The sequence below is a fragment of the Dermacentor andersoni genome, chromosome 4 (genome assembly GCF_023375885.2).
Source record: "Dermacentor andersoni chromosome 4, qqDerAnde1_hic_scaffold, whole genome shotgun sequence".
NCBI lineage: Eukaryota > Metazoa > Arthropoda > Arachnida > Ixodida > Ixodidae > Dermacentor > Dermacentor andersoni.
This window is the reverse complement of record NC_092817.1, coordinates 145,723,859-145,750,394: the sequence shown is the minus strand read 5'-3', so window position 1 is coordinate 145,750,394 and position 26,536 is coordinate 145,723,859. Positions and strand designations below refer to the sequence as shown.

The 26,536-nt window shown below is 44.8% G+C and overlaps 1 protein-coding gene across 1 annotated transcript in view; it reads left to right on the top strand.

The window, feature by feature from the left end:
- LOC126537740 (MAM and LDL-receptor class A domain-containing protein 1-like) overlaps positions 1-23,931 on the top strand; it is a 204,840-nt gene extending 180,909 nt beyond the window's left edge. The window contains exons 49-59 of the mRNA XM_050184828.3: positions 49-280; positions 5,340-5,462; positions 6,451-6,587; positions 11,200-11,314; positions 13,103-13,177; positions 15,063-15,257; positions 17,092-17,223; positions 19,817-19,969; positions 21,569-21,677; positions 22,633-22,685; positions 23,095-23,931. Of these exons, the coding sequence (XP_050040785.3) occupies positions 49-280; positions 5,340-5,462; positions 6,451-6,587; positions 11,200-11,314; positions 13,103-13,177; positions 15,063-15,257; positions 17,092-17,223; positions 19,817-19,969; positions 21,569-21,677; positions 22,633-22,685; positions 23,095-23,120 (1,350 nt within the window). The 3' untranslated portion in view covers positions 23,121-23,931. The remainder of the gene's footprint in view (positions 1-48; positions 281-5,339; positions 5,463-6,450; positions 6,588-11,199; positions 11,315-13,102; positions 13,178-15,062; positions 15,258-17,091; positions 17,224-19,816; positions 19,970-21,568; positions 21,678-22,632; positions 22,686-23,094) is intronic.
- Positions 23,932-26,536: the final 2,605 nt, after the last annotated feature.

Here is a 26,536-nt window from a genome sequence, read left to right as displayed (position 1 = left end):
TTTGCTGCACTTTGAAAACCGCTTCCTTTTCTTTTTCTGGCTACGCAGATCGTTTACGACGGAGTGACTTCTGGTAATCTTGGCAGCGCAGTAGCCGTGGACGATATCAGCCTCGGTAATCTGCTTTGTCCCCCTCCTGGAAGCTGCTCCTTCGAAGAGGACATGTGTAATTGGTTCAATGCCAGGAACTTTAATAACGCACGATGGTACCGTCACCGAGGTTTTACCGTTTCCAATTTGACTGGCGTAGAGAAGGATCACACGCTAGGCACGAAAGATGGTAAGAAAGTGTTTGTTATCGTCGACTATTAGTTTGCGCACACCGAAAAGAACAAAGCCGGAGAACTTTCAGCATCCACGTGTTTTTCTCGTACCTTTTTAAACACCACTTTTGTTTGAGCTCTCGTGTTATTTCAGACGTACAGGGTCATCCCCCTTTAAGTAAAATACTTCAGTGCGAAGTCGAGTGCCGCGGCGTTCCACATGCAGCTGCCAGAACTGCTTGCGCTGGCTTGTTGAGAGCCACAGGCGGAGTCTGCGGCGTGTCGTGTGCTACTTTGCCGGCGGGGGCAGAGCCTCGCCTGGTACTGGCACCATAGCTTTGCTTGCATCGCGGTTCACGAACGCCCGTTCTTCGCGTCCACTTTCACAAAGCGCTCAGTGTTATATGGCACGTGGTAGAACAAACTGCTTGAAGTGGTAAATAAGTAGTACGAAAATGGCAGTTTTTAATGCGTATGCCATTAAAAGGCTACTTCCTTCAGAAATCTGCCCGTTCATCCGTCTGTAATGCGTGACGCGATGCGCTACATAGTTAAACACAGAGTCCTTTTGGGATGTATATGAGAATGCCTTGTGACTATGTAGGATTGCTTTATATTCATGATAAGGACTCAATATATTGAGTACTGGGGATGTATTAGGAATAATTACGACTAAAGGGTAATAAAATTAATTGCGACGAAGCTAGAACTAGGACTTCTTAAGAATAAGGAAGGGTAAGTAAGACTAAAGGAAAATAAAAATTATCAAGCATGTCTAATTACTAATTTACCAAGCAAATAATTTCTAATTAGCTACTTCGTGGTATTTTAATTAGCCTAAGTAAGCATAATTCAGCTTAATATTGTTAAGCCTAATAAGGAAAATTTAAGGGTGCTTAGGATTGTTTAGGCCAATATTTATCGATGAACAATTCTTGATTAAGGATGATCATGACTATTTAGGGGAATTAAGATGATTCGGGCCTGATTATTAATAATTACGATGAATTTAGATAAGCCTAAGATGCCTTAAAACTAATAAATGGTAAGAAAGACTAGTGTCGATTATCTAGATTTAAACTGCTCAAACATAATGACAATAATCGATGGTAAATAAGAATAATTAGCCAAGCTTAATGTTAATTTAGGTTATAATAATTAACGAAGTCAAGAGTGATTAGGAGTTAAGCGCAATCATGAATCATTGATATTACTTAAAAATTAAGACTATTTTTAGATGATTACCGTTGAGTACTGAGTACCGTTGAGTTGAGTAGGTTGAGTATTGCAATTTAGCAATATTTAAATGCATTGAGATGACCTAAGCCTATTAAAATAATTACGATTACATTACTTAAGCCAGAGCGAAGATTATTCAAGGTAATTCAGAATAATTTACATTATATTACTTCACCCTAATTTAGATTACTTGCAATTACCCAATTTCGCCCAAGAAGCATGTTTCCGACTACTTAGATTCACCAATTTGGTAACTGTAACTGGTTATGGAAATACTTGCAGCTCATTTCATCACCCTGAGTGCAATATGAGTGCAAGATGAGCAACTTTAAATTATGTTTACGCATTATCTGGCAATTTCCACTGGGGGTTTCTGCAGTAATTTTCAAGTGAAGCTTGTATCGGCTCTCAAGTTACGGTGGTGTTGTCGTGTTCACGCAAGAAACCCCAGAGGTTCATAGAGCAGAGCAGCTGCGGAAAAGGGCGACTCCAGCTGCATAGGCGCGCGCTCACGCCACGCGCTCCACCAATCAGAGCCGTTTCGCTTCCGCCGGGGAAGGAAACTGCACATAAGGGTTTCGCGCGCGCGGCTCCGCCTTCGTTTCCGTTCAATTCAGTCTCGTAAAACGACTGGGACGGCCACGCGTTGTTTGTTCCCCCAAGGAACGCGCAGCGTTCGACAAGCAGCGGCGAGAACTCGCCCGTGAAAAGGCTCGCCGTCGGCGCGCCGATCCAGCTGCTAGAGCCATCCGAGCCTAGGCAAATCGACAGCAATGAAATGATCCCGAGCCGAGGGAGCGGCAGGCGGAAGTAATCCGGCACCGTTACCTGTTGGTTACTTAAGCCTGATGAAGGTCAGCTACACGCAGGACAAGCTTCGCTTAACCCAATGTTTCGGTAGGGGAAGGATTGGTCATGTTTTATAGAAGTGCTATTTGTTTCAATATTTGACAGCACGCCATATGCATGAAAAGTGTGCCTTTTGGGCTACTTGATAGTCTCAATTTTCCTAATAAAATCGTAACAAGTATTAGTACTGCTCAGTCTTTTTATCAGTAGCGCTGTGTGTTGAACTGGGAAAAGCGATGCAGTCGAATAGATGTTCCTGAGGCTAGTCACGAACACATTTAGTGCGTGTTGGCATCTATTTTCACGATAGCTCGTTTTGCCCTTGAACACAACTTAGCCCTCCGTTTATAGGAAGGGGCGGTCGGACTGCTATAGCCGTAAAGTTGGGCGCATTTACAGTTTGTGATTCTACAATAAATGAATTGGCTCAGCAGGTAGATTATATTAAGCCAAGGAACAAAGTGAGAGACACTACACATGCGACAGAACGGACCAACGAAAATAGTGTATGAGAAGCCCATGCTGTAATGTGAGCTTCAGATCCTCTGGCTTTCCATGTGTAATAGAGACCCAAAAATGTCAAGCAGTCCTGCATAAACGCAGAACACGTCAAAAAGCAGGTATTATTCGAGGATTTCCTTAGACTTCCCAGCAGATTTTTTGGCGATGGGTGATAACAGCCAGCGATTTACGTACGGTGATACGAAATACTTACCGTCGAAGACACTGGAATGTGATGTAAGTGCATTTACGACTGGAGCATCAGGCAAGGTTTCGCGTGCGCTGTCACAGTAGCAGACGACAGACCGTAGGCCCCACTTTTGGCTTTCAACACGCATATACAAGCAGTTCGTTCAGCGGCCCCATGTGGCGCTCCGCGGAGCGCAGCCGCGCGCTCACGTGTCTCCCCTAAAGCGGCAACCAATATTCAAGAGACAGCGACAAGCGACGCAGCAGGCACATTTTGTCGCGCTGTCGGGTCGCAGCGTGATGTAACCAAATGAAGGCAAGATCGGGAAAGAAGAGTAGCTACAGATTTACATTGTTGTGCGAGTAAGTGCTATCGTGCTCTCGTAACGAAATTTCCAATCTAACAAGAGGCCAACGTTTCACCTAGATCGAGCTTTAGTATGCAATCATCCCCAGTGATAATCCGTCCCATGCCGCAGACGCAAAATATTGTGGTGCAATCTAGTGCGCAAAACGTAAAACACTTTCGCGGCTCTCGGTGGCGTCTCACAGCGTCAAAAGAAGCAACCGACCACAATAATAACGACAAGAGAGCGCCGACATTTCTTCCTCAGCTGCAAATGAGACGAAGTGATGGCTGGTTTCTTATATTTATTTTTTGCCGTCAAGGCAAAGAGCAAATTACAAGAGTGAATTCAGATCGAAGCGGGCATACCAAGGTGGACTGGTTGCCCTTATGTTTCATCAATGCTGCAAATTGTGGTTCTATTTTCACATTTTCACATACTTCCAATGCAAAGCTGATTAATAATAATGGCTATGCAAGAAAATATTTATGAGGCAGGTCACCGGACCCTGCCTCTGCGGCGATGATTCAGTCTCTGCACCCCAACCATGCACACAATTCCGCCTATTTGGGCTGGCCGGAAAGCTCTGTACTGTGCCTTGCTCACTGGGCCAATGCACTTTGGCTGCGCGCCACTTCATTAGTCTGACAATCGGGCATGGTCAGTAATGAAGTACACGTCATTGAGGACCAAATAAGCCGGAAACTGCTCTTGCAGCTTCCACTTTCTTACCAAAGTAAGTGAGTTCACTCGCAGAAACGGAGAATTGTCATCCTTTACTGAATAGCATGTAAGTTGTGGAAGCTACAAATTACACAAAGTCGAACGCTAAGACGTAAAACGTGAAACACTGCATGCTTCAGCAGGACTTGTTAGGGAATAGTCTGTGTTTTCGCTTTCGCGTGTATCTGCCGGTAATTTTCCATGCACGTCCAAGATGTTATCCAGTCACCAATAATCACTGCACGCAGAAGCAGACAACCCGGACCTCGTAATGCAGACACGCGACGAAGGGCAGTAACGGGTGGTGTGACCGCTCAGAAAATTCGCAGCACAGACATGATCTCGAAGTGCGAAGAACCTTTGCTGGCACTGTGGTGGCGCGAGCGCTTAATGTACGCGGAAGTTATTGTGCGAGCACCGTAAGTTACGCTAGCCATGCATAAATTTTCTTCTTGGGAAGTGCCTGTCTCGAAGGGGTTGATGTCTTCGCTCATGGCGGGTCCAGACGACTGGTAAGGTGTAGAGTTCTACCTGTGACGTGATTAAAGGACCGCACTTGGTTACAACCAGCGCATGTAGTCACACTGTAGTCTAAAAGGAGACGAAAGATCGGCTCGAGGGTACAAGTAGACTGCATGTGGACGATAATTATTCGTGGCCTGGGTGAATAGCTTGCTTGTATTAGAGAGCATCTAATTGCAAACACTTGGAGATATAGAGAGAGGGGAGTCGCTGTAGATAGAAGGGCGCACTATTGCACGCGCACTGTGGAAATGGCCAAATAGGAAAGCTAATGATGCGTAGTCACTAACACACGCGCGCAAATGTATCACAGACGCGCGCGCGCAGAAACACACATGACGAGACGACTATTGAACTAATGATTACCAGGTGAATGAATGTGGGACGCCTATTTCTTGATCGGTATCTTGTGACATTTATCTTCCGTTATTGTTCGGGACATCGTTTGGGTGCCGCTCTATATTTTATGTGACCAGTCACTCAGTGCGTCATGGGATAAAAAAGAAGACAAGATGAAAAGGTACTCTACGAAATGTGGCCCAGTTACAGTCAAGGCAACATTTACTGATACATTCTCGAAATATCACTAACTGCACCTTTGGGTTCGTCTGGCCGACTAGGCATAACATTGGTCGGCGCACACTTCTAAACCTCATTAGTTATTTATTTACGCATACAGCAATCTTGTGTGTGTTTCACTATGCAGGATACTACCTCCTCTTCGATGCAGAAGATATGGCTGCAAGATCACTTGGCAGTGTGCAGAGTCAGGCTCTCGCCTTAGGCCCTGCTGTGTGTTTAAGACTCTACTATAATATGAAGCAGAACTGTGAGTATTCTTTGGCGAAACGTAAATTGTGTTTCAAAAAATTCACTCAAAGAGCCAGATTGGCACTCGTTCTCTCTAGTGCGAGGGCGGCTGCGAATAGTGCGGCAGAGCATGACCACGCAAGCCCTATCTTGGAGGTAATCTGCTGTAGGTACAAAGGCCATGCTCGCCGAGGGCTGATGGCTTCGTGTGTGCTGTGTTCTCCCGCGCCGATTCCGTGTTGAAGCGGTAGGCAGCCCAAATGGCATATTCGCTCACTGCTGTTATCGCTCTTTACCACGCCAGTGTTGTCATAGGGAGTGTTCACAGCCATAGAGTGAAATCCGCTCGTTTGCCCGTGCAGGCGTGACCCCATGTTGAGTAACGTAAATAATAAGGCAATGTTCGACGTAATGGTTCTGCGGAAACATGCAAGGTGGAGAGAAGTAATTAATAAGGGTAAATGAGACATTTACTCAAACGTAGCTAAGTGCTACAAATGAAACCCATACGGGTTCCTCGAAAAGAAAGCCTCGTAGTTGAAGAAAAATTCGTCCTGGTCCGGGACTCTAACCCCGATATCCACTTTTCTGGGGCAGCCGCTCTACCCTCTTGCGGGCTTCTGGAGAACTATTACGTCAAACTCCTGCCTTTGCCTCGAGTTGTTGACGAATTCGGCTTCGCCCTGCCTTGTGCTAGCCGCCTGGTAAGCTCAGATAGTAGAGCAGCTGTCCCGGAAAGGCGATGGTCTCTGGTTCTAGTCCTGGTGTACGCAGTTTTCTTCAGCTGCGAGGCTTTTCTTTCGAGGAACCCGTATGGGTTTTCTCTGTAGCACGTAGCTACGTTTGGGTGGATGTCTCACTTCCCTTTATTAATAAGGCAATGTTCACTGCAATTTCTGCGACCAATGAAACTACGAGCCTCGCTTCGTTTTGTCCTCTAATACTTTGCTATAGGGATCAATGATTCGCTTTTCGGGCGGAACTGCAACTTGTTTTCGCATTCCTAGCGGGAGCATCGTTGAGTGTGGGATTTCTCGACGAGCGCCGCCACTTGGACGGACAAACAACGACGGTGCAGGCGACTGCGCCCACCCAATGGACCTTGCTCACCGTAGAACGAGCTGATCTTCCTCGCGTGTTCACGGTAAGCGGCCTCACCACCTCGCGCGCGTTTCCTACTTAGCGGGCAACGCTGTAGAAGCTACACGCAAGAAGTTCGGCGTCAAAAATCGGTCACTGCGCTCGTACCGTCGTAAAGATTTGTGGCCCTACATGTTTGCGCTAGCATGTGCGCGAAACTGCCGCCGATGGGCCGGAAATGAAAAACGCAACAAACAGTATTTAAAGGAACGTATGAACGACAGCATAAAGCGCTTTGTTTATAACCAGCTCCGCCCCCCTTTCATCCCCCCAGCGCTAGCAGCGACCGACTGATACCGCTGGATGCCGCTGACGCCGCTAGAGAGTCAAGATAACGTGACTGCATAGAACACCGTCGCCGCCATGCAGAAAGAGGAGGAAAGGGTCCCCCCCCCCCTGTTCTTGTGTGGCGGATAGGGTGCTCTTCAGTTGCCGACGCGCCGGTTATTTCACGTAGGCCCCGGCACGTCGACGAATACGTGACCACCTTCCCACGGCTAGACCTGGTTCTTAGCGCTGCGGAAGCGAGGGTATCATATTGTTTGTGTCGGCATCGGCGGCGTTGTCCCTGAAACCAACTCCGCAGCTGGGGTTGACTCACTATCGGCGTCAGCAGCATCAGTCAGTCGCTGCTATCTCTTCCCTCCTCCCTTTATCGTGTTGTCCGCTTGCTGCGCGCGCTTCTGCCCCCATCGTTTGCCGCTGGGTGTACACGCCGCCCCCCTCCCCCCTCTTCCTGCGAGTCTCCGGTTGTCAAAGCGCCGGCTCGAACTTAATTCCTTTCTTCGCTCCTCCTCCAATGCAACCCCTGTGCGGTGGCAATCAGAGAGCCAGATCGGTGGCGGCGGATGTGTATATGTGCACCGCCCGAGCCGAAATTGCCGCTGCCGTTCGCCCTGTGCGGTGGCAATCAGAGAGCCAGATCGGTGGCGGCGGATCTGTATATGTGCACCGCCCGAGCCGAAATTGCCGCTGCCGTTCGCCACTGCGAAATTATCTTGCTGGTAGTAGCTGCCTACTTCGCCCCTACCGCACTCACGAAAGACGTCGTGCACTTCCTGCAACTCGCATTAACCGTCCATCGATCCACACCGATGTTAGTAGTGGGGGACTTTAATGTTGACATAAAGACAAACAGCAATTTCCTAACACTTATGCGGGAGAACATCCCGTTCCTCTCGCTCGTAACGCGTCCCACGGCTGTGACAACCTCGCGAGGCACTTGTATAGATCTCGTCTTTGAGAATCAAGCATTGGTGTACCAAGTCGAACATATATCAGTCTATTTCTCCGACCACAAAGCTTCCTTCATGACTGTCAAGAACTGTTAGTGGAGTCTTTGTTAAAGGAATACGTGTGAAAAATAAATAAAAAATTCTGTGATAGCGCATACATGTGTTGCTCGATTTCTTTGCCTCAATCTATCGAAAAGGTGAAACAGCTTATTTGCTGCGCTCAAATTTCGCATTAGGAAGTAACGTAATCGTAACGTAATTTTGTACTGAGCTTAAGCAATGAACAGTTTAACCTTAGTGCTGGTAAAATACGCTCAAGTATGTCTTGAGGAGAACGCAGCAACTGCATGAAGTATTGCGTTGCAGGTCATCATATATGAAACGGAGCCTAAGCTGCATGCTCATTGAACGGAAGCCAGTCAGCAGGCTTCCCCTTTGCAATCTTACAAACGGCGCTCGACACTAACAATCCCTTCTTTACTACTACTAATACCGTAGCTACTATACTACTACTACGGTTAAAGAAGAATATAATAATGATATTAATAGGAAGGAAAATAGAAGGAATAATAATAATGCGAAGTCGAAATATTATTACACATTCTTTTCGTTTTCGAAAGACATGAAGGCTATTCTTGAATTAGGCATTTTTGCAATGCGTAATGCTGCGTCAATTCGTTTTTATATCATTTCCCCTAACGCATAAGCCATCCGGGTGTGGAGCGGAAGGGAATTTTTAACCTAGCAACAAAGGCATTTACGCGTTGCAGCTAAAAATTTGTATATCGGGTACATCATAAGCCAACAAACGAAGACACGAAGGACAACAAAGGGAAAATTACGTGCACACGCTTATTGCATTAAAGAAACAATAGATTAATGCAAATTATTGTGGACAAAAAAAGAACTTGCCGCAGCTGGTAAATGATCCCACGTCTTCGCATTGCACGTGCAATGCTCTATCAATTTAGCTACCACGGTGCCGTTTTCCCACCCACTTTTTCGGGTGCTTATGTGTTGCTACTAGAACTAAGCCAATGGTTAGTTCTAGTCTAGTGTGGTTTTACTAAACTAACCATATTTATGATCCGCTTAATAAAAATCGTGTCCCTAGATTAAACCCCTTTCTACTCATTCATTACATAACGAGGGTTTTGAATCCGGCAACATTGATGCCTTCAGGTAGCATGCGTGGGTTTATTGACGACTTGCGTTCACCCAAAAATATGACGTACTCTTGGCGCCTGCGGCAGAAAGGATGTTCCACATCCGCCGCCAAGGTTTGGAAGTGGTGAAACTGGCTAACACTCCCAGGGTTAGTTTTAATAGTAGCACATAAATAACCAAGAAAGTGGATGAGAAAAAAGGCGCCGCGGTAGCTCAATTGGTAGAGTATCACACGCGTAAGGCAAAGACATGGGATCGTACCCCACCTGCGGCAACTTCATTTTCCATCCACATTCATTTCCATTAATTTCTCGTCTCTTTAACTCTGTTATTAAGTGCAAGTAATTTCGCCTGTGTTGTCCTTGGTGTCTTTGTTTCTTGGCTTCTTATGCTATTATTATTAAACATCGGGCCCCTCGGTTAGCCCCATTTTTTCTCATTTATTGTAACGTATAGAGATTCGTCATGGGGACGATTCGCGCTCCTAAAGACGTTGTCGCTCGAACCCTGAAAGAATATTTTCAATTTTGTTTTTTCACGCGCTCTGCCCATAAGCGCCGTTTGACCGCAGGCGTGTGTACACGCAATGTTTTCTCTGGGGGCACTGGCCAGAATTCAATGGCACTGGCCCTTGAATTCCCACACAGTGAACATACGCTATGATGTTGGGAAACTCACACGAATGCCCGTGTCACTAAAATGCCATCGCTTGTGGTGACGCACAGTCACCATCTGCAAATGTTCCTGAATCACAGTTTGGCCCTGCGCACGTTGTTTTGTGTTAAGTATCAGCAAGTAAAGCGAAACGCTACCGCAACAAATTACCGCAAGATGTGTGCTGCAGGTAGCAGGCTTATCGAAATATAACATCATATAGAGGGAAACGTTATTTTACCAGCGGCCTTGTCGGCAAAAGTGCCACACTTGGCGTAATTGGTTAGGGTGTATTAGGAAGTAATGTGGAGCAGGGTGGTTTTCTTAGCCAATCATTGAAAGATTGCAATGTGGTGGCTCCAGAAGGTAGAGACGCGAGCACTTAGGAAAAAAGAAAGCAAGAAACCCGCGGGAAAAACGAGCTGTGCGTTCACTTTTCCTAAGTGTTCGCATCTCTACCTGCTGGAACAATCACGCTGTCAGTAAAGAATAGTTTTGAATGGTGTATGGTTTTTTTTTTGTTCACACGGCTACGACAAGCGGTTGATTGTTATGACTAACCAAGCGCATTGTTTTTCTCCTGAGAACATAAGGTGCCAGAAATCACACGATTTTTTCTAGGTGTTACATTCCCTTTGTATGGAACAAGAATGTTTCTTTTTCTTTTGGTTACACTTATCGCCTAGAAAGGCCAGGCCAGATGTCCTGTCATCTCGCCTTAGAGGAAAAGTGCTTTATCTTCTGTACATCGAATTGTTAGCACTGGACGGGGCCATCCCAGAGCCAGCTCGCTTTTGCCATAAGGGAAGCTTTAATTGTTACTGATATCTTGAAAACACTGTTCCTTGTAGTGCGCCCGACAACCTTCTATGTGATCAGATTCGTGTATGGTGTGTCTACATCTGCTCACTTACTACACTGCCGACTGCCTTTCTTACAAGCAGGCAACCCAGTCATAACGTGGACGTGCGCTTATAAGTGTGTAAATATTGCTCCAGCCAAAATGTTTCCATGAAGCAAAAGATGAGGCGGGACGTGGAGAGAAAACTAGCTGCTGCTCTGTATCCGTGCGTGGGAGACAAACGCCCTGAGTACACCTGTGATGCAAAAGCTTTAGAGGGAACAATCTGCTTAGTATATTGGGCGCATCACACATCAATAACAAGTGTTGGCCGTACACTACGAGGCACTAGCGTGATGACCTTCTCTTACTTAGGTTAGGTAATTGTTTCAGTGTTAAGATAAAAGCATGGGCCCATGATATTCCATAACCTCATAAAAACCGATGTTCCGAGCCTGACTTCGTGTCGCGAAGAGTTTCTGTTGTCTTTCTCATACCAGCAAGACGTCAGGCTAAGGTCATATAATAGAGTGTACGTCAGGACCACGCATGTTGAATAACACTACATCAATTTTAATCGGTCCGGCGTAAGCCTTTAAAGGGACAACAGCTGTGGATCCTGAATTTTTGTTGAACCTTTGTGTTGATGCAATGGAAGATTTCGAGTTGTGTTTTTTGTTCTATTAGGACTTAATTCTATTCGCTTTTGCGTTGCGCAGGTTGTAATTACCGGCCGGACCGAAGGGGGAAGCAGTGACGTCGCCATCGATGACATTGACGTGCGTCGTGGCAAATGCGAAGGGAAACAACTTACTTCAAAAGCTCCTGTACCTGGTACGTTGACACTTGCATGATACTTAGTAATCGTACACACAGCTTATTTCAGTACAACGATAACTATGTCCCAATGCATTATAACAAAGTTGTGGTATGCTAAAATAACTGAAGCGAACGTTTTGAAACATTACTTCTGAGTGCTAATACACCTCTCACACTGGATGTTTCATTGCCATTCCAGTCGAATGGCATTAGTTTTCGATGACATTATTCGGCTACCACACAGCAATATTTAATCCCGTTAGAGTGAAATGACTGTAACACCCGAATTGTTAGAGAAGCTCTTTCGGCTTCGCGCTAGAAGCGAATTTATTCTCTCTACTCCAGAAACAAAGAAAAATATGACATTGAGCGTAATTTGAGAAGCGTTCATGTAAAAGGTCATTAATGTTGCCTGCAATAAGGCATCTGTCATTATAACAAGAAAAAGCTGTACGACAGGCTGTTATAAAATGATTTTACTCTGCACTGCAGTGACGTCTGGCCTCCGTCGACTTACTAGTCGGCCATACTGCCAACAATCGGGCGCCTGTGTGAACGAATGTTTCCGCAATCTCGAACGGCATCAACACGACAAGCGCACTGGAGCCAGGCGGAAGTGTTTGCTCTCATAAGGTTGTGCCAAAATAACCCAAAGGACCTCCGTAAATCCAAGTGCAATAGCAAGTATATGCCGTGATTGTAGAAAAGTTACGTAAAGTCGGAATAGACAACTTTGAATAGACAGGGAAGGCTTGCTTGAAGTGACTTGCTCCAAAGCTCGTCAGGGTGCCTTCAAAACAACGTTCATTTCTTTGAAATGTCCAACGTTCTCGGTGAACAGTGGAAGCAGTATCCACCACAACTGCAACAGCGAACGAGATTTGCATGAATTCGCGGCTCAAGTTTGTCCCGGCGCCTTGCTGCTCCGTCTATTTGGCGATCAATCCTCTTCCTTTGATTAGTGTGCTTTGCTCGCAATGCATAGTAGACAGCAACTAACCGCTTCACCTGCTGCGACTGAGCGTAGTCGTTCAGCGCTGCCATGTCAGTGGTACTGTTTGCGTTCAATTTATCGGATATGGCTACTAAGCTGGCTAAACCACGTCTTGGCTTATGGGGGCCAGACGTTCTGAAATAGAAGTTCTATATTACTGCTATTCCAGTGAAGCGCCACCCCATATTTCAGACACTGTACACATACCTGGTTCTACATTTCTCGCGATTTTTTTTAGAATGATAGCCATTGATGTCATGACCAAATGACATTAATTTTTCCTGTGGAGCACCAGCACGGGTTAAATGGCAATCGTTGCACCTAATGTCATTAGAAGCGAATGAAATTAAATCTTCCAGTGTGGCATCTCATGATTTGAGCAAAGATGAAAAGTTTTGTGTCTGTGGACGTATTCATGATTGCGAGCCGACCCTCGTGGTGTCCGCTCTTCTGTCAGCCTCTTTTTTTTTCTGAAGTAAAAATAATAGAAAAAGAGGCAGTCACCCTATAGTCACTGTACATGACGGCCTGCAAAAAAAAAAAAATAATAATAACTGTTATTGAACTATCAAGCCAATACGTAGAGAGGAAGGATTATATTGCACTGATGGTTTCCTTTTCGACATGAGCACCTGCCAATTCTAAAACACTCCGATTGTAGTTGAGCTTGAAGCTTTGTTTTTTCTCGGTGAAGCAACGTCATGGAGTATTGGAGCGTTATTTGGTGGCCTGTCCGGAGTCCGTGGCTAATTTTGACGTGATTATTGTTTCAGGGACCTCATTCTTGCTTATAAAATATCGTTTTCCAGCAACCGCAGCTTCCGACAGCCCTACCACGGCACCAGTTACACAGCACATGTCCTCACCACAAACCGTCACCCCAGGTAATCAGAAAACTAATCTTGCTATTCGTGCGTGTATTTCTCTGTACCTGCCAGTTACAGTTCAGTGGGGTGGGTCAACGGAAGGGAAGGGTCGCAGGGGGAGGCCCTGGATATTGCAGTCAACGAAGCGAGACGCTGTTCTTGATACAAATGTTGTCTCATGTTCAAAGTTTTTGTTGATTTCGCTATATGATGTTGAGGCGCCTCTTTCAGTTGGTTTCCTTGCTTTTGTGGCCAAGTTTGTACCGCTTTCCCATTCTTTTTGATCTTTTCTTTATTACCTTGGGTTTTATAGCGCACAAGTGTGGAGTTGTTTGATAAAGTAAGTCACAGAGAAGTTAGAAGCGCTCGTAGAAGAGAGAAAACTTTCATGATTACCACAATCACTTGCGAGTGCCTTCTCTCGCGAATCGCCTTAGCGTGTTGATAAGTTTCTGATTATAAATACTCTGTCAAATAGTATACAAGGTGTTACATTACACAAAGCTTTAAAAAAAGGCTGACGGTTCTACAGAAACAATAAAAAGCCTGCTTTGCGGAGTCTCATTGAAAGACCACCAGGATATTTTTATTCTCTGACCTACAGTTATATACATAGATGTAATTAGCTGACCTTACCACGTAAAATGCTATGTGAGTGTGTTCGCACTCGTGGGATAGCAGTACCATCAAACGGTCTCTGGGTAAGAGCAAGCTGTTCATCTCAGATTCGCAGCTCAGGGAAGTGCATTTCCTCAATCTCCCTACGCTACATTCGCCTTGATCTTTTAACGTGTCGTGAAAAGAACGCACGCGTGCTGTTATTGACGCTGCTAGGCTCAGTAACAGATAAACAGCTTGCTTTTGGACTGAGTCTATCTGTTGGCGTTGCTATACCACGTGTGAAAGCACACAATCAGACCATACTTTTATATATTGTCATCTTTCTCTTTGACAGAGAAAATAAGGACGCCATCTACAACTTGGTAGAAGCTTCCTAGTTTAACGTTCTTGCGGTTCTCTGTAACACTTGAATTGGATTACGTGACATTTGGTACATCTACTGAAATTTGGTTTGTTAGTGTTTACCTCACCGATTGGACGTAAGAAACTGAACAAAATACTCGGAATTTTTCAACAAGACTCCGAACAACATGAGTTTGGCTCCATTGATGTAGACATATCCATCCTATTTTAAAGCTTCGTGCACGAAAGCCGAGGACATCCTATTTATTATACAGATACAGGCAACTCCATATGAAACTTCCGGCTCCTCAAGTTCTTCGGGTGCTGGTAGAAAGTAAATTGGGCCTGCTGTCCTTGAATAAACTAGGCCACTTCGTAATAAATTTGGGTACAATATGGAAAAACTAAAAAGCGATACTGCGAGATCTTTTTTCTTCTCCTTCAGTAACTCATTCAAGACCATAGCAAGTGGGATACACCGCACCCGAAGACGCCAAAGAAAGCTTCACTGCAATAAGGGCCCACGCTTTGGTCTGCGATAACTGTAAAAGCGTGCTGGTTTTTCTCATGGCTAACACACTTACCACTATGCGTTAAGATCGACTCTTCTCTGGGGCAAATTAAGTTTTACCTTTGCTGCCGATATTTTTTTCCACGTAAACATTATGGTAGCGGCGATAGACGAAACGACAACTGCATGAAATAAAGTCCTATAACATTTGAGCTCTCTTGTCTCGCAATTCGGGGCGCAACCAGGTGATCAGTTTTCTACTACAGTTTCTCTTATCTCCCGGACACGATTTAAGTCAGCTGTCTTTAGAATCACTTTTTCCCCCACTCTGGTGGGTAAAGTTCATCATTGCGCAAACCATCACCATGGCCTGGAAACATTTTTACTGTGAAAGTTAGCTGTCTCAACGTCGTACGCGCCATGTTCCAGAACCACCTCCTGCTCCCACAAAAGAGGTTACTCGGGCACCATTGACGAGTCAAGCTCCGGCTACCCCCCAGCCGCCATTTGCTATGGAGTGCAAACGTGGTCATTTCAACTGCCATGACGGAGAGAGTTGCATTCCAGGGTCACTGCTCTGCGACGGCGTTAAGGACTGTCCCAACGGACTTGACGAGAAATGCGGTGAGATTTTTCCTTGACCTATTCTTTTTATTAAGGTTCGTGTAAGCGAAATTATCTTCGGACGGAAAACTCAAGTTACAAATTTCTTGTTGTTCGGAGGGCATGTTATGAAAATGTTTTTTTAAAGGCGCTAGCACATTATTACATCCTGAAAACAAAGATATTGCGCTTGCGTTAAAACAGGTCTGACGTTGGCTCGCTATCTGTTTTTCGGTTACTGGGTAACATGATATAATTATCGATTCAATTCATATATAGATGTGACTGAAAATTTTTATTTTGTGTACGCAATAGAAAAATGAACACAGAGTTTGCGACCACCTTTTGTTGTCCGAAATCACGATTCCCTTAGAAAGATGACAAGAAGTTGCAAGATAATGTCCTAGCAGTATACGGCACTTTTGTACCTAAAGGCTTACGTTTCGTTGTATTACGTCTCTTTCTCTCTGCTTTCCGAAATTTCATAAAGCACTACAGAGTTTGTCAGCACTGTACTTTGCAGATCTTCAATTGGGTGCCTCGGCGATGAGCAGATTACTTCCTTATTTTGCTGGTTCAGCTAAGTTGAAAGCATATATAACGCCAGCAAACAAGGACGGAAGGGAGACGACAACACGATGGGTAAGATGGGCAAGATTTGGATAAGGTGGCGCCACTGTGCATGGGTTACACAGGTGTATTTCCTGACAATCAGGTTGTTGAAGTTAGCGCATTGTGTTGTCGTCTCCCTTCCGTCCTTGTTTGCTGGCGCTAAATATGCTTTCAGTTTCCCAACCCGCCCAACAAATGGCAATTCAGCTAAGTTGCCTCGCTACAGCGTCCTTATTCCCTTGGTACTCGTTAGGTACATTGCCCTCAATTCTCAGATCAAAAACTTAATGCATGCGCAACTAATATAAGTTGTTTAGACACTCTCTGTCACAATTGAATTCATTTGGATCTAGACAGAACGCCCCTCAAATACCTTTCGAATACCACGAGTGGAAATGGAAATGTAGGATGCAACATGAACGCGTCAGCTCTTACCATACGGTGTTCATCCTTCATCTGTACGCTTACGCGGATAAATACGACTTTGTACGATGACCAGCATGAAGAGATAGTTACTTTCCGCACTTGCATAGGGAGACTGCCTTGATAAATCAACCGCGGCATACACACAGGCAATGAGATTTTTCCCCTTTTTGGCAAACCACTCAGTGACTAGCATAGTTCGACATACTTACTCGCGAGTACACTGACTCCTGCTCACTCCACCCTCATTCCACAGGCGTGAGACGAAGCGTTAGTCAATGACAAATTGAGTGAGTGGAGGTGAAAATGAGTGAACATGATTACGAAGGTTACTGAGTGCCGGTGCGCGCGAATAAGGACGAAAGGTAATGAAGGCGATTTTGAATTGACTTGCGTAGGAAACTTAGTGGCCGTCGGCGAGCGCGAGATGACGCGAGTATGTATGCGAGTGAGTTCTGGTGAGCGGGAGATGAAGCGAGTATGAGTGTAAGCGGGGGCCGGGCTATGGTGAATGAAGGTGACTACAATATGACGAGTTCTCACGAATATGCTCACGAGTTTTAGTGCCCGCGAATGGGTATGTAGCGTGCGAAATTACGGATAAACGAGTACGAGTAAGTGTCGGCTTATTGCGCTGACCTATGGCAATGAGAGCAGATTTGAAAAACAAATACACAACCCCTCCCCCCCTGAGCTGTCTTCGGGAACTGAGGAGGCTATTGAACCGATTCGCAGCACAGCCTGAGCTAATCATCCAAGTGTCGCTCTTTCGTTTAAGACCTCTGAATCCTTCTTGTGGTTTCTTCTTCACTGATTGCAGGGAGCAGTGCACTGTGCAAAGAAAATGAATTTTTCTGCGTCACTCGATCACCTAGCACTTGCCTTGCACGTTCCCTACTCTGTAATGGTCTGGAAGACTGCGCCGGAGGCTCAGATGAAGGTTTGTGCGGAGGTAAGCGAAGAAGAAAAAAAACCACTGTTTCTTTGAAGTGAACATCCATGAGAAAAAAACACATTTCATGTGAGAGTATTTGTTTACCTACGATTCCCGACCTCGGTTTGCTTACCGACGACAATAGGATGACCGTGTAAAGAAGCACAAACAAAATCTAGCCCAATAGAGTCCGGGCGTGCAGCGTGGTATGCGAGTACCCATCCTTGGCGCAGCGCCGCCATTGCAGAGGAGGCACAGAATACTTGCTGCAGGAAGCTGAAGAGCACCACCGTAATCGGGATGTCAGGATAGTGAATTACATGTCTGGCTTGCCCGTGCAAGGGTAGAAGGTCTCCTGGGACGGCCCAGTGCGTTTGGCTGCAAAAGCGACGAAGCTAGATGGACGCACTATCTCGATCCACTCAAACGGCAGGAGTAAAAGTAGATTAAAGTAAGCGTGCTGTGCGCATACTCGCGCACAACTTAGAAAATAATTGTGTATGGATTCTACCGGAACTTTCCAGCTGCCATTGCAAGTTTTGCTTCTTGAATACCTAAAAAGTCACTCTTCCCTAGAGAGTGGCATGGTATGCCGGAAAAGGCGCAATTAAACAACTAAAGGCGAATGGCAACACCGCTTTGAAGTTGCCGCACCAGCCAGCCATGACGTCATGAATTTTAGTGCTGTCTGCATGGGTCTAGTTGTCGCACTATCGGCAATAACCGGCTGACTTGCTTAGCGGTTCTATTACTTATGTGCGGCTTCTATAGCACTACGTTGTAAGCCTTGAGCCGATGACACGCGTTTGCTCGGCACACGTGTTGATATCGGTGTGTATTTCTGTTGCATTTCTGCTCGTGTTTGAATCTGGGTTTTTTTGATAACGTATTTGTATAAGTTCACATATTTTTCAATAAAGCGTCAGTTGCGAGTCAACGCTCCTCCACGTGTTTCTTTCCATCGGTGCTCAATTCGCCCAGCTTTTCACTATGAATGCAGCGCATTGTATTCAAAGATTGCCAATGTCTGAGCCTAACCACACCATCGGAAATGTGAAAGAAGAGGAACTGGGAAATTTATGGCGTCGCATTGACGTGTTGGTACTAGAGTTTTAGCGCAAAATATATTTGCAAAATAAATTATTTGCAACCTTTATTTTTCTCTTCTGTTTGGCTGTTTCGATGGAAAGCGCATTGCCGCAAAATTAAACACAGTAGAATTTTGTAAGTGTAATTTATCAGTCTAAACTCATTTGGTGTTTCTCTTCAGTGTCCCTTAAAGTTATTTTCAACGTACTCTGCTCTGATACTCTCGCACAACAGAAATATTTCGGAATCTCCATTTGCGCGTCATGCCATTCGCATTTCGCAATATCAACAAACATGCCATCCTCTTGAACTCGGCAAGCAGAAAAACTGCCTTCCATATTTAGACAAACGTGGCCCTTGTTCGCACACCCACAAAAAGTACCCTTGCACAAGATCATTTGCTTATTGGCCGCCATTCACTCGCGGTAGTGATTGGCGCGATAAAAAAAGAAACGCTGCAGTCGCAAAGGTGCTCAATTGCAGATGAATAAGTTTTATGAACAAAGGCTTATAACACATAGCCGTGTGAGCCGATTGGGCAGAATGATTCCAAAAACCACATCACTTTGACGGGACACGAATGACGGCTGCGACACAAGCGTCAGAAAAGAGCCATTGTTTCTTCACTTTATTCAGTCTAACTTCGTGTTGTATTTTTCTGAACCGAGTTCGAAACAATGGCACTGTATTTTGTAACAATCGATTCTTCTTGCCCTTGATCTTCGGTTTGGATAAGGTCCGGCATCATTTATCGCTAGAACCAAACGGATGTACTACGCGACAGACAATAGGTGAACAATAGGCAATAAATTGGATCTTTGCAAAATGCAGCCCCTTTTGACTCACACGCTTACCTATATGAGCCAGAGTCGAAGGCGCATATAGCTAAGCGTGTGTATAGCTAAACTAAAATCAAGATTGTGCATATGGGCGACCTGACCAGTAACAAAATGATATGTCCAGCAAAAAGCTTATATATTAGTATTTTCAAGTGACGGCAAGCAACCCTACCTTTCAAAGTGGACGAAAAGATAATTCGCCGCCGGCAGGAGCCGAAACCACAACTTCCGCACTACGCATGCGTTGCACGACCACTTGTACTACTGCGACGTCTATCAATCCGTCCACTAACGCAGCTATTGATGTTGACTAGATCTAGCCCTGAGAGTGTCAGCCAGTGCCATTCAGAGCCATGGTGGGCGGATGGGGAACATACTGTTTTGCCCCATGGCGTCACGCAACACGTGAACTTAGGAGAACAGGCACGTGGCTGAAGAACTTTCGTATCCTACCTAATGATAAGGCTGCCAGATTCGAGACCCTCGCTATAAGTGAACCAGAGAAGTAGGAAACCTAAGGGTGCCATTCTCAAAAAAAAAAAAAAATTTGTTATATATGTATATATAGTGAGAGAGAGTGAGTCGGATGCTTTACAGATTGTTCGCCCCCCCCCCCCCCCCTCTAGAAATAGTGTGTACACCACTGTCTGTAACACCACGTACCTCTCTATGTTTCTACTCAGAGTGTCCACCATATTTCTGCCTGAATGGTGGCACATGCCAATGGACGTCGTCCGCACGAAACCCCACTTGCGACTGCCGTCGTGGGTACGAGGGCCATCGCTGTCAGTTAATAGCCAACAGTGTTGCAGAGGAGAACAAGGTCACAGAAAAAGGTACTTACAACTGCGTAAGGCGCACAAAATATACGTGTTTCTTGGTACTTTTCATTGCATAAATTTGGCAGGTTCATTACATGGCCCCGGACGCAGATGTTTCATAGAAGTGGCGCGTCCATTTCTATATTCTTTTTCTTAGACATCGCTGACATGATGATTTTGACTATTTAGGTTTACCATTGAACGAAGGGCCCTGGACAATTAAATCGGAAAACATTGCAAAGCTTTAGAAGGTATAATGCAATATGCAATTTAATAGCTTTTCTATACGAACAAGTTTATGTATCGTTTCTCAGGAAGCATTTCTGTCATACCGTTGTGACACAGAAACTGATCACGCGGAACGAGAATATTGTGAAACTTTGCCACTCAGTCACGCTTGCTCAGTCGTCTGTTACCGCACCGTGTGCATTAGCACATTAGACGACCGACTGAGCCAGAGGGAGTCCAGAGCTTCACGTTGTTTCAATCCGCAAGGATACAGCCTGCGTCTTCACACAGAGACCTCTGGTTAAACGAAAGCAAGACTGTTTGGGCAAGACTGTTTGGTGGAAGATTTTTCATATGATTCTATATATGACAAATTATAAGTGCACTGTGGGGATTGATAATAACTTTTCTAGAACTTCCAAGTTTTTTTCGGAATTTGTTTCAATCAAAATTGAACACGTGATGCCAGTACAAATTTAAAGAGAAAACATAGGCAACTTGTAAAATTAGCTTATATTAGTAAATTATACTATTGCAGTAAGGAAGCGGTGGCTCTTGCAACATGAACCGGCAATTTATAGAAGGTGAAAAAACGATTGGCGGTTGGCAATTACGCCCTAAATGTTCCGGAGCAGTTTGTCATGAGGTCATAGGTTTCGACAGCGTCTACGCGTGATCAAAGTAATTAATCGGCTGAATCGGTTGCAAATAACTTTAAAGGAAATTAAGAAACAAGTTAATAAAAAAGCTTCGCAGCAGTTTGTCGTGACATCATACGTTTTGACAGCCTCTACTCGCGATCTAGGTAATTAATCGACAGAATTGGTTGCAATTCATTTTAAAGAAACATAAGAATCCAGGTAACAAATTTAGAGAATATTTACTCCGCCATGAACGCTCAGCTGCGAGAATATTACACGGAATTCGTGACGTTGAGATGGAGGTGGAGCCAGTATTCTGAGTGAAACTTGGAAAAGGTTGGTCTTGAATTTTTTTTACTGGTAAACGAAATTGTTAGGCGAATTTACTTGTTTCAGTTTCAAAAGAATGCCGTGCCAGTGTCTCATCTTAATCTCAGTTTAACCCGTTCCAAATCCCTAGATAATGAGGTGTTATTCGTTAATGGTTCGTATAGTAAACAAGTGTACAGTCCCTTCTATCCATCACTAGAGCAGGTTTAAAGTAGTATATCAAATCTGAGGCTACTGTTCGACCGCTCGCTATGATTCAAAACTGATAACTGCATTGTAATCGCAGCGTAGACATCGGGCAACATCCTCTATTTCCCATTAAACCCCCAAATACGCACTAAAACTGTCCAAAGAATGGAAAACACACTTTATGATAACACATTTCGAATACTCTACTTGTGTTTTCTCATTGCAGCAACTGGATCTGCTGGCGCCGTTGCTACTGGAGTCATAGTTGTCATTGCTATCATTGTAATAGCCATAGCAGTCACAGTCATCCTGGTGAGAAGGCGGCGCATCACGACGTGAGTAGTTCTTGTCTCTTTCGACGATTATCGCAAATCTGCCTTACCTAATATGGAGTAGTGGAACTTCATACTCGAAAGGCAGTTCGTCGCCTCTAGGTGAAAGATCTTTTATTTTCCTTCCTGTGAATCTCCTTAGAAATATCAGTAGATTGCTTTTTTTGTAGATAAGGGAAAGCACGTACGAAAGCAATGAAATCAGAACTGGACTTTTCAGCGACCTTGGGCTAAGGCTGTACATTGGTATTTGGTCAATGGTTTCCTTAGTTTGCTTTCGCTAAACATTAAGGCGCCGTTTTTCATGGTAGTAGCCAGTATCCCCACTTCCCACCTGCCACAGTAGCTTGTGGCCTTGGGCTACTCAGATCAAGCTCACGCGTTCGATCCCTGCTGCTGCGGCCTTGATTTGATGGGGACGAAGTGTTAAAGTGCGCGTGTACTTAGACTTATGCGCACGTTAAACAAACCAATGTGGTAAAAATTATTGCGTAGACCATCTCTACGGCGTTCCTCGTAATCAGATTGTGGTTTTGGCGCATAAAACCTCAGAATTTACGTAATTTCTTTATCCTCCTACCTTAATGCATCTCCTAATGATCATGTCACTGCCAATGTCTGTTATGAATTAAGTTTCTTACAGTTAAACATATATTTAAATACAAGTTAGAATACTAATGCATATTTTACCTTTTGCGCACAAGCATTGCCTTTCATAACCTCCTAGCATTGCAAAGAACTGAGCAATGGTTACCGTAAACCACATGTCCAGGCTAGTGGTGTTCTGAGTACACTTTAACTAGTAGGTGAATCTAGAATCAGTGTTTTCATTCCGAAAGTTTTTTTCTTGTACTATATTTTTTTAATGGACATGAAGAACATGGAGGGGCATCGAAAATATATTCCTGTTTTGTCTATGTTTGTATAGTACTGACTTTACGTTGACATTTTTCTTTAGGAACTCCCCAGTCTACGACAATCCATCATACGATGCTTCGACTGATGAAACAAGTAAGCAGCATGATTTTGCTTTTTATCACTAGCAGCCTCTTGAAATTTTTGTTAATGATGTCTTCTCAGCAAACTTTCTCAAAGCAGCAATTAGCATGTTGCGTATGTATGGAAACTCGTTCATTATTGACAATGTCACTACTAAGCAAGATTACGACCAGATTTAACCATGCATCTGCCGTCAGTTTCGCAACTATGAAAATCTTTAGTGGCATCGCATTTTCTTCCGCACTGTCAAGTTAAAATATCGACAAAACTGGTGGCTATAAATATTCGTGAAAAATTAATGGTTCTTAAAAACTGGCGTATCAGGTTTGTAGCGACCGGACGCTAATTTTAACGAAAACTTTAGTTTGCTGACATTCACCGTGCCTCACTGAACCCCTTCTGGTCACGTCCTTCTTTCCAGAACTCTTCAACGAACAGGCCACATGACTGCGCCAGCATCTGGATGAAAGGCCTACTTTTTTGCTGCATAGACGCGGCTAGCGGATACTTATTTGCCTTATTTATAGTATGTTTTAACAGATTTGTTCGTGTTCGCAAAAAAAGTAAAGTATATGGCAAAATGCATTCTGGCTGTCGGGCTGAGCTATAGTGCTCAGCTACACAAGGTATGCAGGGAATCAGTTATCTTAGGAGATGGCCATAGGGACAACCTTCTTGTACGTGTGAGCGCCGAAAAAAATTCCCTAAAGAAACAGACTTATGCGTTACCACTACGTCATAAAACCTTGTTGAACTATGGGCAAGATCACCTCACTTGTAGCAGACAAGTATCGGGAATAGGCAACTGCTGACATTATACAAGAAACATATAAGGAACGAAAACATTGTAATTCATATTGTGAACAATAAAATATCTGATAGCGTGGGAGATGAGATAATATTTTAGCCAGAGCTGTACATTAGTATCGCTAGAGAAACGTATGGTAATGCTACCCGCTTACACCAGCATTACGGTCATTTCGACAGCATGCGAATGATGGAGCACTACGTGCACTTAGTAAAACAATTTTCTTAAGGAGTCCAACAACCCTGTGGACTTTCGCGTTAACCTTCCTGACGCTCAACTACTGTCCTGATTTTGTTAGATGAAAATAACTAGTGGAAGTTAGCCTAGGATTCCTGCTATTATATGGATCTGTGAATGTTAGAAATACTTTTTTTGAAAATTCAAAAACCATTATTGCTCGTTAACAGCTGCTTAGCAAAAATAAATATATTAAGCGACTTGCGAATTTCAGACGGGCGTGAGGTGTTTTTAAACATTCTGAGATTTTCGCAATGCAGAACAAAATCACAAGGAATGTTAAAGGTGCAGTGTTCTTTTGAACACATTTGCGCCGGATTGTGGGAAAGCTCAGCCACTGTTCTTCAGCCCGTGAAATGTGCACTTGTCTACTATCTTATCTCAAAGGCAAAATCACTCGTACCAGGCAGTCAAACAGATATCACTTATCATCGAGAGTATGTACCTATACAATCGTTCACTTGTGCACTATCATTGTAGTTGGGCCATATGGCATCATCCTCATGGGCAGATGAAACTCATGTACTTGGGGAGCAGCCTGCTTGGTATTTTCACATCTTAAACATTGTTTACTCAGCTTCTTCGACTCAGCGAATCTATTCATAGGAAAACCCTTGTCCGGAAGATCAATAAAAGACCTCCTTGTCAGTTTTATGAGGCACTACGTACTCTACGTGGCATCGGCAATGAACATTTGAGAGGCAGAATACTGATCCACTTTAGTTTAAAGCGGGCATAACTGTGATCTCAGCATCCCTGGGTTACACTGTGGCGCTGGAACACCTATACACAGCTTATCAACGTTACCTGCAACGAACACAAGCTGGTCAGTCAACGTGGTTTAAGTGCCTGCATTGCAGCATATTGGTTCCCCCTGCCCTGCGGTCGCATAGTCAGGCATATCGACAATGACCGAGCCTGCTGCTATTACAGCTGCGTTACCCTGGGTTGAAGAATGCCCCGCGTGAAATACCATCGTTTTAACGGGCTCCAGGCCTGCCCTTTAACAGCTCTCCCGTGGGGTTTCTTCTAACAAATGTTGTCGGAAATCACTGGCTTTAACCAATAACTTTTGAAGTAAGGAATGTGATGGTGTCTTCCAGTGGATACATTCTCAGGTCAGTACCCCTTGGACTAAAAAAAAAAGCAGAAAAAGGTGCAAAGGAAGTGCTCTCAAGGCCACCAGCATTAGGTGCACCGATTGACCAGCCAATCTTAACAACCTAGCAGACCAGGCTGCCCGGTCTGCCCACGAAGATACTCAGACGCGTTCAATACCTTTGGCGAGGTCGGACGCTGCCAGGGAACTTCGCCTACATGCACGCAAAAAGTCGCAAGATCTATGGAGTTCAGGTGCCTTCAACTGCCGATTATATAAACTGGACCCCACGCTACGGCTACAAGTGCCATCTAGCCTTTCCTGCGGTGAAGCAACCTTGCTGTACCGCTTGTGGCTGGGAGTAGCGTTTACAAACTCATATTCCTTTCGTTTGGGAATGGCCGAGAGCCCGATGTGCGATTCCTGTGGGTGCGAGGAGACCATTGAGCACCTATTGTGTACCTGCCCCCGCTACGATGTACAACGCCTCCCTCTGCGGGAAACTTTGCACCGACTCGACTTACGACCTTTCACCGAGTCAAAGATACTCGGACCGTGGCCCCACCCGTCACTGGCACGAAAAGCGAATCGTGCATTACTGCAATACTTGAGGTGCACCGGTTTAAGAGACCGCTTATAGTGTCCCTGTGCATAGTGTCCCGCCCAGACGTACTCAGTGCTCACTCTCTCCCTTTCACCTTTTTCTATTCCCCTTTCCCCCACCCCCAGTGTAGGGTAGCAAACCGGATACTCTTCTGGTTGACCTCCCTGCCTTTCCTGTCCTTGCTTTCTCTCTCTCTCTCTCTCTTAAAGACGTAATTCGCTGCCACTTTCGGTAGCTTTGGACACCGCCATATGAGCCGTGTGTAGTGAAGGAGTTTACCCGGTTCGAAGCCACTCCAATTTATAGTTAAGAAGAGAATCGGCTTGCACCTTGACATGAGCGTTTGAAACTGGGCAAGGTGCTTTTTCGTTATGCGGAGGATGTTGGCAAATTGGTAACCTACAAAGAAGACTCTACATGATAATCCACAGACAAGAGGATTTACAACCACGTGTCTGGAGCAGATCATATTGCCCGAAGGATAGAGAATGGTTCGTAAGGAGATTTCACGCCTTCTACTCGCATATCTACGTGACGCTGAACTAACACACATATAGTCGCAGATTCCTGAACCACAAAAGAGACGAACATGCGTAGAAATTGCTGGTCCCGAGTGCCAAAGTAACACCGCCTGTATGAAACATCTTGATCAACCAACCAACCGCGATGCTTCTTATCTGAAACCTGTCATGTCATACGTACCTCCGACATGTGAAATCAAGCAATATCTACTCGTGGTAAGACCCCGTAAGTAGTGTTTGCACTAGTTCGTGTCATTTTACTGAAAGCTCCTTGTGGGCCACATATCTCATCATTCAAGAAAACCCTACCGAAGTTAGAAAGCCGCAGACGTGGTTCTGCCAAAATGAAGTAGAAAACAGCCGTAATGCGCGCATTGTGTGCTGTAGCAAACGCCACGACACTGCGGCTCGTTAAGCTCAGGCACTTCAGCAAGGCAAGTGATGTTCGTTCCTTGCTATATGAAGTTCGTGAACTTACACCATAAGCAACGATTGACGAACATGAGCAAGTATCTGAAACACATGTATTGTCATCGTATGCATGATAAATGTAAAGTTGAAGCTACAAGCCTTTCAAGTCACAGTTAAAGGATA